This window comes from Lissotriton helveticus, chromosome 5_1 (genome assembly GCF_964261635.1).
Source record: "Lissotriton helveticus chromosome 5_1, aLisHel1.1, whole genome shotgun sequence".
Lineage (NCBI taxonomy): Eukaryota > Metazoa > Chordata > Amphibia > Caudata > Salamandridae > Lissotriton > Lissotriton helveticus.
The window spans coordinates 1,004,775,218-1,004,789,590 of NC_136065.1; the positions used below are offsets into that span (position 1 = coordinate 1,004,775,218).

The 14,373-nt window shown below is 44.2% G+C and overlaps 1 protein-coding gene across 1 annotated transcript in view; it reads right to left on the bottom strand.

Annotated features, from left to right (window-relative positions):
- Positions 1-14,373, bottom strand: part of DOCK1 (dedicator of cytokinesis 1) — a 1,311,419-nt gene that overhangs the window by 931,297 nt on the left and 365,749 nt on the right. Inside the window, exon 22 of the mRNA XM_078643512.1 lies at positions 11,544-11,678. Within this exon, the coding sequence (XP_078499638.1) occupies positions 11,544-11,678 (135 nt within the window). The remainder of the gene's footprint in view (positions 1-11,543; positions 11,679-14,373) is intronic.

Sequence of the window (14,373 nt, forward strand, 5' to 3'; positions counted from 1 at the left end):
AGTTTGTGGCACTGTTTTAAAACAGTTGACGTTTCGATCCGTAGCTCCTAGATGAGGGGGATCATCATCAGGACTTATTTTAATTACAATTGCCTGGTATATGTCTTTGGCGCCTGTTGAAATAAGGAGATAAGAAACAGGAAAAAAGGGGAAGAAAAAAAGAGACAACAGCGGCCTGTCAGATACATTATACTGGTTGTTTTCCAATATGTCAATAAGTCGTATAAGAAACAAGTGCCACCATATTATGGATAACCTAAAGGAAAAAACGTTGCAATTGTGTGCGTAGGCCACCGGTGAGTTAAACTCCAAGTTCGCATTGGTGCATGTCAATTCCACTATTGGCGTGGTGTTTATCGTGCCTAAGTGCACTGTGCAACCGTATAACAGTTGTACAGGTCGTATGAGCAATTGCGGCGGATCAACAGGCGCCAACGACATATACCAGGCAATTGTAATTAAAATAAGTCCTGACATTATTGTGGATACTGTTTGGTAGAGCTTGCTTTACTATAATTTGAGTGAAAGCCTCCGTGGCTCCAAAGTTATCGCCTGACGATTTTTTATGCTTTTGCACTATTTAATTGTTTTTCTCCCTCACTTCCTTCCTTGTGTTGGGTACAGGATTGTGCCCTATTGCATTTGTCTGTGCTTCTATTTTTTTCATTTGGACTCAAACATTGACTAAAATAAAATTCCCTGTCCGGCTAGGCAATGGAAAAACATATATAGTACTCATTGTAGTCTATATTAATCATTATTTACTAATTCCCTGTTAGCTCAGGACCATTGTTTTTTGTAATAGGCTATATATCTTGCACACAAAACATTATGAATGCAGCACAGTTGCCAGGCTGCTTCCAAGTATATCACAGGTAATTTAAGTATGGGTTCTTGTATTCTTTGTGCATGTTTGTGTTGATATATGTTATTTCTTTCTTCTGCGTTTTGGTTTTCCTAGGAAGAGCCCTGAGAGAATCTGTGCTCCAAAACCACTAGGCATTTAACCTCCTGGAGGCTGCTACTTGCTCTTTTGAGTTACCCATCACTCTAGCTTGAACATGGCTTAACACTGTAAAATAGAATTCCAATATGATGGAGCCATGCAGAGGACAACTTGTGACGAGATGTATTCTTACAGGATGCACTGGTCTGATAGCTCATGATTACAATAAGCAGAGAGAAGACTTAACGTGCAATTTCATGCATTTGTCAGTTTCAATAAGTAAGTCAAGATGCCAAGAAAACTAATACATAAAACGTTTCAAATTACAGGGTATTATGTACACTGTAATTTCCAGACACATGTTTAAAACAGTGTTTTTTCATCCATTGTATGTATGCTTAAATGTTATTACTAGTAACCATGAATTAGGTTAGACGAGTCATAATGGATTTCTTTACTTAAGTGTGTGACTATAATTTAATCTTTTCATATTATGTAAATATTATTGTTACTGCACAGCTACACAATAGCACAGTAACACTGGAAAACATACCTATAATTATTTTATCTGACAGGGCTATTAATTCCGAACAAATGAAAAGGCTTCAGTTCTCCATTTAATTATTCATGCAATGAAAACAGAATAGATGATAACCCTGTTAAACATTCTGCTGTATATCTTGCCTTACAAATGGGGACATTTCATGTCACAATAAAACACACAAAAGATGACGGGAGGCAGCTTGCGATAAGTCTATCCACTGGCAATCGCATGGGCTAGCACTCAAACCCATTGCTCTTTTGCTAACCATGCCACCTCAGTTTGTACCCAGCCACAGGCATATCAGTCTTCACCCTGTTCCTCATGATAACAGTCCAGCCCGATCTGACAAGTCCGGCCCTCTCTGTACTGCAACATAGGCAACCCAGGACTGGTTTTGCCTGGTTTTGCCCTAGAAATGGGCTCATCAGCCGAGTACTGCTTGGTTCCAGTGACACAGTGAGCAAGGGACCCACGTCTGGGCATACCCATACCACTTAAGGCTGTACATGAAGCACACAAAAGATGATGAGTGGCTGCTTGCAATAAGTGTAACCACTGGCAATCCCTGCAGGTAGCACTCAAACCCATTGTTCTTTTGCTCATCATGCCACTTCAGTTTGCACCGGCCCACATGCAAATCAATCTTGGCTCTGTTCCTCATTGGAACAGTTCAGCCTGAACTGTCAAGCCAGATCCTCCTTGAACCGGAACACAAGCAACCCAGGACCGATTTCACCTTAGATATGGGCTCATCGTGGCTATAGCTTGGTTCCAGTGCCACAGTGAGCATGGGGCCCACGCCTGGGCATACATACATGAAACACACAAAAGATGATGGGAAGCTGCATGCAATAAGTCTAACCACTGGCAATTGCTTGGGAGGGCACTCCAACCCATCTTTTGCACACCATGCCACCTCAGTTTGGACCTAGCCACATACAAATCAATCTTGACCCCTTTCTCCATGGGAACAGTCCAGCCTGAACTGCCAAGCAAGGTACTGCTTGAACCAGATCACAAGCAACCCAGGACCGGTTTTGCTCAAGTAATGGGATCATCAGCTGGGTATAGCTTAGTTGCAGTGAGCACGGGACCAACATCTGAGCATACCCATGCCACTTAGGGAGGTAAATGAAACACACAAAAGATTAATAGACAGCGGTTTGAATATAGTTCCAAGCCAATGTCGTAGGGCAGAGAACAAGATGGTTGAGTTCTGACAGAGTCTGGCAGAAGGTGATAATGGGGGGAATGGCATTGGAAAGAGCACGTAGAAAAAAACAGAACAGGTTAGAATGCTGTGGCTAAACATAGGACTTTAAATCCAGCTGCTATATGTTAAATACATTTATGTAAGCCAATATAAACAGGGATGATAAATAATCAGCAATGAGTTGCATGCTATGCCCTTAAGTGAAAAGGATAGATGAATTCTATTGGAAAAGACATGACCTCAGCGCAATTTTCACTAAACAATAAATAACCGAGTGACGCCTATTTCGATTGAGTAAGTTAGAGCATGTTAGCTAGACCCGTTAGGAAGACTCGTTCAAATATTCAAAATTAACGGGGGTGTTTAAATTAGGATCGTATGTTCAGATATTGAATAATTAACGAAACAGAAACCAAGAATAGAGCCCAAAAAACGAACGGTTCGCCGAACACAAGAAACAAGTAAGAGTAGCCACGATGGTAAAAACGCAGAAAAAAACGGTAAACTGCAGTGGTTTGTTTTTTATCAGATAGAAGCAGAAGGCAATGCACATTTAATTACAGGAAGAAATACAGTAGATATAAGTATTATCGCGGGCTTTAAGTTTTCATGGAGACAATGCAGATTTGTTGTATTCACGGCAGTAGCAAGTGCAGAAGTTGTGTTTAAAATTGTGTTCTTTTTTTGGGAAGGGGAAGAAACACAAAAAGTTCCATTCACTTCGTAAAATGATGGTGTGTAATGACATAGTGCCGATACTTGAATTGCACTAAACTACAGTTTGGGAATAAAACCTTGAGAAAAAAAACGTAGATACATTTTGCTGTTTGGGAATGACATCACATAAAGCTTGCAGCAAAGGAAAAAGTAATAACAATTCATTTTGTATGTACAGTTATTGAAATTCATGTCCGATACGTGTGCAAACCAATTGGTCATCATATTGTGGGAAAATAGGATTCTGCATTATCACGCAAAGACACTGCCTTGGCGAAGGCAGTGCTTTAAACATATAATCTCTTTAAAGGGGTTACCCAAACTTGACCCCTGATCTGCCTTAAAATGCCCAACAGGCAGTGCTTTTCTTTATAACATTTTAAATTGGTTTTCTAACATCACAGCATGATTTTGCAACCTAAAAACAGTTCCCCAACACCCCCCCCCCCCCTACCACCACCACCTATTAAGGTCACTGGCTGAGTCTACACTAATAGTCACTCTTCCAGCCATTTCAAATCTTTTCAAATTTTTTAGGCCATACTAACCTCATATAAATGACCATTTCCTGCTCGCAGCAAATATTAATTTCCCTTTAACAGTCTCCCGCCACTGGTTTCACTGAGGAGTCTCATTTGCGTACCACTTCACTCATAGCCAGAAGGAAGCCTAGATTAAATAGCAGCAGCGGATAGGAAGATGCCTCAGATCCGCTCCATATCCCCAATAAGACTAGTTGGGCCCCTGGGTCCACCTGAATATCGGTTGCGCCCTCCAACCTATGGCCCACCCCAGCCCACTGATCACAGAGAGTCAGACAATCTCATAGTGTATGAAGGAACGTACCCCTCTGCCGGAATCCTGGCAAACATTTTTCATCGGGTACTCTACCCAGTTATTGTAAGATGACCCTAGTATAGTATACCCTATGTAAGATCTTGAGCTGAATCAATCTGTAGCGGGCCTTAATCGTCACCTTTCTTTGGGAAATACAGTGCATCTCCCCAATAGTCCTCCAGTTCTCCAACATCTCTCTGCCATCTCATCCTCAGAGGTTCTAAATCCTCCTGTGTATTTGTCATCAGGGTCTGACAGGCGAAAGAGATGGCTTTGGTAAACTTTGGCCCATCCAGTAATGTATACTCCAGAGGTGAGGTCTCCATAACTTCATCTGGTGTGATATCCGCCCTTAGCGCAGGTCTTAATTGGAGGTACTTAAACACTTAGGTGGGCGACATCTCACATTCCACCCTGAGATGGTCAATGGTACCACTTCATTTGCATCCCACACATCTGCTAGTGTGCTGTTCCCCGTCTCATCCAATTTTCGGAAGCCACGCAGATTCGACACCTCCATCAATCGTGTGCCCAACCACAGTGGGGTCCTTGGGTTAGGCGCGCATACTATATTTTTGTTGAGGCCATGCCAAATTGCCACAACTGCCTTCGTTGCTGGGGGGAGGGGTGGGGGCAGCCTCAGCCACTTCCCCACCTTAAAGAACATACAAGTACCCTTTCTCCCCATCATCTCTCTGTCCAAAAAAAAACTGGATCCTCTAATTGTGCATATGCCCAGCCATTAACCACACTTGCCTGTGCTACTTTGTAGTAGCACCTAACAATAGATTGCTATGCCTCCCGCATACGTGGAGTGCTGAAGAGTGGGGGGCGCTAGCCTTGGGGTGCCCCCCTGCAACAACAAATTTGGAAGCAGTGCATCAAGTGCCGTAAAAAAAACTTGAGACTGTGGAACTGGTTATTCTGTAGCAGCAGGGCAGGGACTCCATTTTAACGTCGTCACACTACCCATGAAGGACAGAGGCAGTGCTCTCCAGTGTCCAACATCTACCTTCGGTCTGCGGAGAAGTGGTGCAAAATTATCCTTATAGTGAGAGTCGTTGTCTCTGGATATCCATATTCCATAAATATTAAAATTCCCTATTTCAATCCTGAGGCGCATGGGGAGGTTGTGTCCCGCTCTCTACTTAGCCATTGGGAAGATCAAGGATTTCCCCCAGTTAATTTGCAACATAGAACATTTCCCGTAAATCACAAGTCTCACCAGGGTCGGCCAGGTACAGTAACAGGCCATCTACATAGAGTAATATCCAATACTCCCATGGGGGGGTCCCACCTCCAACCTTCAGTCTGCGCATCAATTCACACCCACTTAGCTAGTGGTTTCATCCCCAACTCAAATAGCATCAGCGACAACCCTGCTGCATTCTCCTCCCAATCGAGAAATCCAAAAAGAGGACCCCCTTGAACTTAAGTCACGCACTAGACTTCGTGTAGAGCAGACAGAACCAGGCCAGACGTTTTGGCCTGAACCCCATCTTCTCCAGGACTACAAATGGTTAGGGCCACTCTATCAAGTCGAAGGCTTAATGGGTGTCGAGGAAGGCCACTGCCAGCGGCACCTCGACCCTCTTAGCTGCCACAATATTGCTCTGAAGTCTCCTAAGATTGAGTCTAGAAGATCTCTGTAGATCTCTAGGGTATAAACCCATTCTGGTCCGGGTGAACTAAGTCCAGGATCACTACCCTCAATCTATTTGCTAAGGCCTTAGGTAGGATTTTTGTGTCATTGTTTAGGAGGGAGATGGGCATGTAGGAATCCCATCTGTCCGAAGGTTTCCCAGCTAGGGTAGGAACCACTGTTACCATATTCAAATCTTGTTGTAGTTCCCCTTTCTCGTGTACGTCTACATACATTTGGTGTAGTGAGGGTACTATTTTAGTGGATAATCATCTCTGGAGCTCTACCAGGAGTCCATTTGACCCGGTGCTTTCCCGGCCCACAACTGCATGATGCGCCGCTCAAATCTCGACTTCCATCAAATCCTCTTCTAGCCCCAATACCTTCCCTCTCTCTAGTTTTCTATAGGGGTAATCCTTGACAAATTCCCTACTCTACAATTACTGGCTTATTGGATTCTCCAAGCAAATTTCCTATAGGTATACTGCCATGACCCCATTTATGTAATCACTAACCCGCGCCCTGTACCCCTTTGGGCCCACTAGTTCGGTAATGTGCGGTCTCTCCGTTTCTCTTGCTGCTAGCCATGGCAAGAGCTTGCCCGCCTTTTTGCCTTTCAAATAACCGCCTTTGTTGAGCTAAGCACATCTGTCTCACCCCATTGTTCACCAAGGCTTGGTATTCTTCCAGTTTCCATACCAACAGTAGACTCAGTTCATGCATTGGGGAACGGGCATGCATATTCTCCAAGAGTTAGAAATCTCTCTCCAGATCCAAATATTCATGCTCCCTTTTTCATTTGTGCCCCACCTCTCCTGAAACTATTTCACCCTTACTATAACCTAATGGGCCTACCACAGGGTGGCTGCCCTGCTGGCTTCCTCCCAGTTTTCTATAAAGTATAAATCTGTGGCACTAGTAAATCGTGACACCTCCATGGGGGAAGACAGCCACCAGGCCGCCATCCATCACTCCCCCGCCCTCTCGATCACCGGCTGCTCAAAGTCATTTCTAGTGGGAAGTGGTCTGATATTCCTCTCATATTAAAGGCTGCCTTTGTTAGTCAAGGGAGAGTTAAGGTCGGTGAGAAAAATAATCTATTCGGTAATGTGTATTAAGCACCCCCTATCTTGGTAATTTAGGGATCTCCGAAAATCCTCAAGGACCACTGCCTTGACAAATCCTTTCAATTTCCCCCGTGAGCTTGCTGTACCATGTATGTAGGGTCTAATTGTGGGTCCATGATCATATGAAAATCACCCCCAGGAAGGTTATGGCTTGTATTACCTCCGCTATAATGCAGCTCAGTACTTGAAGTTTTTCTGTCGGGAGCCCCGTACATAAACACTAATCATCACTAGCGTTTCACCCTCCCACTTCCTCAGAATTACTACATAGCAGTCCATAGTGTCTGTCCACACTTAATCATCCTAAGGGAAAGGCATTTTCTGACCAATGTTGCCATCCCTCTGTACCCCTTGGTGAAGCATGCCTGATTCCCACTCATATGCGTCTCTTGCAGTAATCTCACATTAGTGAAGTATCATGTGAGCGCCTTTGCCACCAACCTACGTTTAAATTTATGGCCCAACCCATTGGCATTCCAAGTCAACAACATGAGCGTAGGTGTGCCCATTCCTGCTGGTATTGTTTCCGCAGCGCCCCTGTGCCTTTACCTCAAAACCACATGAAGCACAAATAGGCAATTCACCCGGACACAGACCAACAGCATCAAACAAAGGGCGTACCCAAGTCCTGCCTTTATTGCCCAACTCCCACAATCGGACGCAAGAGAAGGAGGAAATTTGGGAGTCCACTTCAGGGCCAAAAATTCCAGCGGTCCTGGCGCATGATGGAGTCCAGCCACATGCACACAGTCCGGCTTCCATAATAAAGCCCGGCATGAAGAGAGGGCTTGGCTAAAGCAATGACGCATCGCATAAGCACAAAAAGAAGGGGGGATAAATTAAAATCGGCACTGGAGTAAAACATGAAATATGAACATTAAATAAGGCAAGAAGCTCCTTTCAAAAATGGAGAAATTAATATAGGAGGGGAATCTGCATGTTTGTAACATGCATGGCAACCAAAGCATAGCAACCAGCGGAGGTCCATGCAGGTAAGCGAGGTGGGGCGGTGGGGCGGTGTGGCGAGGCGGAAAGTCGACACACAACAGAATAGGGAAAATTAAATAAATTAAATAATTCCTATACCGTCATCTGTTGACCTCCCCCTACCCCGCCACACCACGCTTACCTGCACGGACCACTGCTGATAGCAACAGTGATGCCAGGGATCTGCAGAATCCATAGAGCAACGTCAGTGCCAGTCCTCAGTTCAAGCAGTACTGCAAAGCTCCCGTGTAAAGACCTCTGACAGTGCGGTTATGAGCAACTAATGCAGAAGCAGGCCTCCACTGTCCTAACACTTCAAGTGTGGACATGCAGCTGAACGGTCTTTCAGATTTACCTTTAGACTATTGCAAGGCTCTGATCTGTAATCTTTAGGAAAATGTTCATGGTCCTAGTTTGAAGACTTGTTTTTAGCATGTTTACTGTGGTAGAAGGAGAACTAAATGAGGATGCAACAAGAAAATCTGAGTCCAAAGGATTTTCCAAGAGGTCTTAAACTTCAGTTACGGCGGGTGTATTAAAATGTACATGAGCTTAAAGAAACTTCTGATAGAAACGATATGTTAAGTGCACCACAGTCTCGTAGATGTTAACTGGATAGAAAGTTCAACAACTAAGTTTTAAAAAATAGACTCTCGGTTTAAGTTAACAGGCAAATAAAAATTGTGTTTTAGAGAAATTAAACTAGTTTAAGAGCAAAACACTTTTTATGCTGCTTCCCCTGTACTTTCACCGCATCCATCATCTCACCGAGTTCGTGCCCTCAAACGACCCAGTTCACAAAGAGTTATTTCGTTTGTCAGTGCCACTTCAGAAGTAATCCACACTCACAGAATTTAATTTGTCATTCAGGCTATGAACTCTGCATTAGCACCTTGAATGGAATATTGTAAGTGAAACCGATGCTTATTCTTAGAATGCACAGACTACAGGCGATGCGCCCAAACCAGTTTTTATAGTCGTCATATGACTTTTTAGAGGACACTAGAAGATGGGTGATGATGCAGCTAGCAGGTTCATGTGCTACTGAGCTTTGAAAGAGGAATACCTATTTGTTGCCTACCCTCCTTACGCATCCTCACCAGCAGCCCCTGGCCCACACGTCTAGTGATGGGCAGTAACTAACATTAGTGACTGGCTCCATTGCAATTAAGGCTACAAAAGATTGAGTTTTAACTCAACTCCATCACCCTGAAACCCTTTGAGAGATGAGACCATAGGTTACAAGCCTCACAGAGATGTGCAAGCATTTCAGGTGGGGAGAAAATCATTTTTTTCAATCTGGCAATTCACTCATCACCTTCAACCGTTTTATCCATCAATATTGTGTCAAAGTCAACATGCTATTTTGTTTCTGTTGTCCTTAAGACAAAACAGAAATACCGCAAATCACAAAACAGAGCAGTTTGGATAAAACACATTTCAGATCCTTGGCAGACTGCAGATGAAAGTGGCACTCGCTAGAGAGTGGATCATGGCCCTTTATCACAAGACGTGTGTCTGGGGGCATGACTGGATTTCTACATTATGTTTTACAACAGGTAAATGTACGGTTTTACGGTAACAATCTTAACATATGCATTACAGCTAACAGGGATAATAATGTGAGCTTTAATGAGTTCTGTCAGAAATACTGAACTATGAAAAGAATATCACCGTCTTAAATCTCGCCGTCAAGCTCTTGCAAACTTCAGTTTCTAGGAGAAACCCATTACACGCGTTGTATAAGCTGAGAAGGAACAGCTGTTTACCAATTATCACGTTCATATTCTTTCAATATAAATCACTTTTTTCTCTAAAGAAATTAACATACCCCAGGGCATTCGCAGTATATGGCAGAACATGTCAAGAAACCAATGAATCTTAATTATGCACAGCGCATGTTTCCTTTAAGATGCGGGGCTGCAAACTGGGAGGCAGCCTTCAGCTTTTTCTCAACTTGTTAGTAAGGGTTACCTATATGGTGCCTTTGCAAAGTCTGTTTTGCCTTTACTGAGCCAGTGGGTCTACGACTGCCTGGGTGCCACACCACCAATTTCAGCACAGTTTCCATCAGCAGGCATCATCCTTGTGGAAATACATTGTGGAGATGGAAGGAAATATCAAATTTAATCTCTTTTCTACTTTTCTGGTACAACCTGCTATAGAAAAAAAGAGGTTCCATACATTTAAACTTATTTTGTGGGATAGTGCTACATATTTATTTTAGTATAGCACAAATCGGCTGCTGCAGCAGCCACTACTAGCCATTAAAGACTTGTTCGAACGTTAATGGTGTGTGCTGATGGGCCTATAACATTGAAGTGGGACTTTAATGGCCTGACCATAAATGTAATGGAACACTATTTCTTTGATTTTTTTTTAATATTCTGAAAGTATCAAAAACTTCCTCCTCTCAGAAGCCTTTATCTCTCTCTGCTATCACACCTCCTATTGTTCATTGTTCAGTTAGTGACACAGTTGTGCGTGCCCAACACCAATTGAAGTAAAAAGCCAACAGAAGATGTGAAAGAAGAGAAGACAAATTGTCTGTAGCCCTTGACTGTCCCTTTGCTGCATCAAAATTATTTTATATGGTTTGGCCAAGCAGAGAGAAAGATATAATGCTGGGAGATTTAGCCTTCCCTTTTCCAGAGGTTTTGTGATATTGCAAACCACCAGAGGAGGAAAGGTTGAAGCCTTGCTGTTTTACCTCAACCTCAGACACTTCTTTGCTTATTTCCTCACATTTTGTGGAGACCGAAAAGAAGGCGAGTTATAGGATTTAGATCAGAGCATTGAAATGTTGATAGCAGTAGGCATATTTTAGGGATTACAGAATCCCTGCCATACCACCATCCTCAAATGAGCTTTCTAAAATTCCAGTTTTCTAATATATATGGGATAAAGTACCCCCACCATACACTATGAGGACACTGCAAATCACCGAGGAGTTTGGTACCCATATAAAGGAACGTGGCCGAAAACAATCTGGAATACTTCAATTCAAATCCATATTAAATCAAAGAACATCATGTTAGTCTACACTTTCTTCACAGCATGAGACAGGTTTGTGCATGATCTTGTCTAAAGCAATACTCCCCAGGTCTTTAATAAACATAGGATTAAATATACTAATATTGACCAGGTCATATTTGACTGTGGATCAGTACTATCAATGGTGGATTTCACGCAAACTAATTAAGAATATGGATGGTCAAAATGTTGTTTGAAGCCAATCAAAGGTTTTTATAATTACTGCTCTTTGTAATATTAATGCAATGAACAATGTTTTATTCTACACACACATCTATACAGAAATTGACCTTTATTGAGAGCAAACTACACTTTAAATATTAGTAAAATGCATGAATACAGTTGCATTGTCGAGGCAAACCATTAGGGCTGTTTCATAAATCACAAATTACATTTTCTATTACAACAACATAATTTAACCATTCTTAAAGGTTTGAGGGAAACAAAATCAGATAAATATTTTCAAACACATAACTTGACAATCTTCAGCTACTTACTGTATGAAAAGGATCCTAGACCTCACAATGAACTTGAAGATATACTCCAAAGCTTTCATAGCTTTGAAAATTTGGTCCGTCATACCAGGTTTCTCAGAACTATCCACATAGTTTCTCAACACTTTGGTCAGTTTCCTAGTGAAAGAAAATAAGTTCACATGCAACGATATCCCATTCATATTTGCCATGTCTGCAAAACTACCAACAATGCAATTTATTCATTTTTTTCTAGCATTCTGCCATGAACAAGTCATCTGTCAAAAGTCTTGAACACGTAGTCGCCATGCTTAAATTGTTCAAAATGACAACTTCGCATTGCATGGTCGGTACATGGTATTTTCATTCTGCTTAGCAATCAGAGCTTTACAATTTCCAACAGTTAAATGCAGAAATGCGAAAATGTCTCCAATCAACTTTTCTACATGTGTACAGCATAAATAATGATCCTGATTTGAATTGAAATTGCGGGTATGTGCACAAATTCCTGTTTTAGTGTATGTGCAATTAAGCATAACAGTGAAAGTGGAGATAATGTTAATGGTTGCAAGAGGACTAATAGGATGCTTTGTATATCAAATCGCAAAGGCCAAAGGAAGCATTACCCATATTCAAGGGGCACCTACTGCGTCTTCCCCCCAAACACAATGAGCATTATATGGACCTTCAAGGGCACCAGGAGATAACAATCAGTTCAAATAACATGCCCTGGGACCCCAGGGTACCAATCCCCTGGAGAAGAAAGAAAATAGAAAAAAACAAGAACATGATACACGTCTCACATACAGAAAAGTTACCCAAGGAGATTGCCCATGGAGCAGAACCAACCCAGTCCCCAAACAGGTCAAAGGTTGAAGCATCTATGTAATGTACAATGACGGAGTAGGGCCCCTATAGTGGTTCAAATGAACAGAGAGAGAAGCATAAACATGAAAACAGGTCAAATGCGGGAAAAAACTGTTAATGTCTGTGAAATGGGGATCGCCAATTGCCGTTCTGCAAGACAGCGCCATGGCATTGTGTGTCACAGCCATCGATGGAAGGGGGGAGGGGGTGCAGGGGAACCGACAACCAGACCCAAGGGGGGGGGTCTAGGGGGGAATAAAAAAAACAAAATTCGTCGAAGTGTCCCAACAGCGAGCGCGGGTAATAAGCAGCAGGGATTAGGATCCAACCGTAACGTCCAAGGCAGTGGAAGTAGCTGTATAAAGAGAACTTCCAACCAGGGGACCCTCAGCAAGCCAAAGAGCACCAGATAGTTACCACTAAGTCTCAAGGGGGTCTCTTGTCAAGATCACCCGCAGAGACCGCACCAACGGAGTCGGAGGAGGAAGTGCCATCGTCCACAAGAACAGCATCAGGGTCTCGACTAGCACCGACGACGCGCTCAGCACCGCCAAACACATGCAATTCCAGATCCACACAGACCCCAACTCCACCCTCAGAGGCACCCTCGTCTACCGACCCCCCGGACCCTGCCCCCAGTTCAGCGACTCCATCGCCGACTTCATCAGCATGAACGCCCTGACCTCCACCGACTACATCCTCCTCGGAGACCTGAACTTTCACCTTGAGAACAACAACGACAACTGCACAACCCTGATCGATAACCTCAGACTAAGACAACTTGTCATAACCCCCACACACTCCGCCAGCCACACACTCGACCCAGTCTTCTCCTCAAGCCTGCATGTCTCCGTCAGCTACACCACCGAACATTTCTGGACCAACCACCGCTGCATCCACTTCACCTTCCCGAAACCCACCAAACACCACCACACCCAACAGATCCCCCGCCGCCGCTGGAGCAAAATCACCGAAGACCAACTACACGCAAACCTCACTCTCCGCCCACCCACCGAACCCTCCAACACCGACGACGCTGCCCACAGCCTGAGACGCTGGATCGAGGACTGCGCCAACACCCTCACCCCGCTGAAGAAACCCCCCCAGAGAGACACCAGCAAGAGGGCCAGCTGGTTCACCCCAGAACTCATAGATTCCAAGCAGGCCTGCCGGAAACTAGAGAAGAAATGGCACAGTGAACAAACTCCAGACAGCCACGCAGCACACAAGGATGCCATCCGCAACCACCACCACCTCATCAGGGCTGCCAAGAAGACCTCCTTCAAAGACCGCCTCAACAACAACGCACATGACAGCAAGGAGCTCTTCAACATCGTGAAGGAACTCTCCAACCCCAGCTCCAACACCAACAACATCCCGCCGCCGCAAGCCCTGTGCGACTCTCTCGCCACCTTCTTCCAACGCAAGATAGCAGCCATCCAAACGCAGCTTCAACACCCAGACAGCCCCAACAGACAGCAACACACCATCATCCATGTACTCTTGCTTTGCCTGGACCAGCGTGAGCGTCGATGACACATCAAGACCATGAGCACAATCCACTCTGGCTCTCCGTCAGACCCATTCTCGCACCACGTCTTCAACAAAGCAAGCAGCTCCATCGCACCCCACCTACGCAACATCATCAATCTCTCCCTTGAGACCACGACCTTCCCAGAGAGCTGGAAACATGCAGAGATCAACGCCCTACTCAAAAAACCCAAAGCAGACCCATGAGACCTCAAGAACTTCTGACCCATCTCTCTGCTCCCCTTCCCGGCCAAGTTCATTGAGAAAATCATTAACAGACAGCTAACCCGATACCTCGAAGAGAACAGAATCCCGACCCTTCCAGTCAGGGTTCTGCAGCAACCACAGCACAGAGACCACCCTCATCACCGCCACCGACGACATCAGGACCCTGCTGGACTTCGGGGAGACTGCAGCACTCATCCTCCTAGACCTCTCCGCCGCCTTCGACAATGTC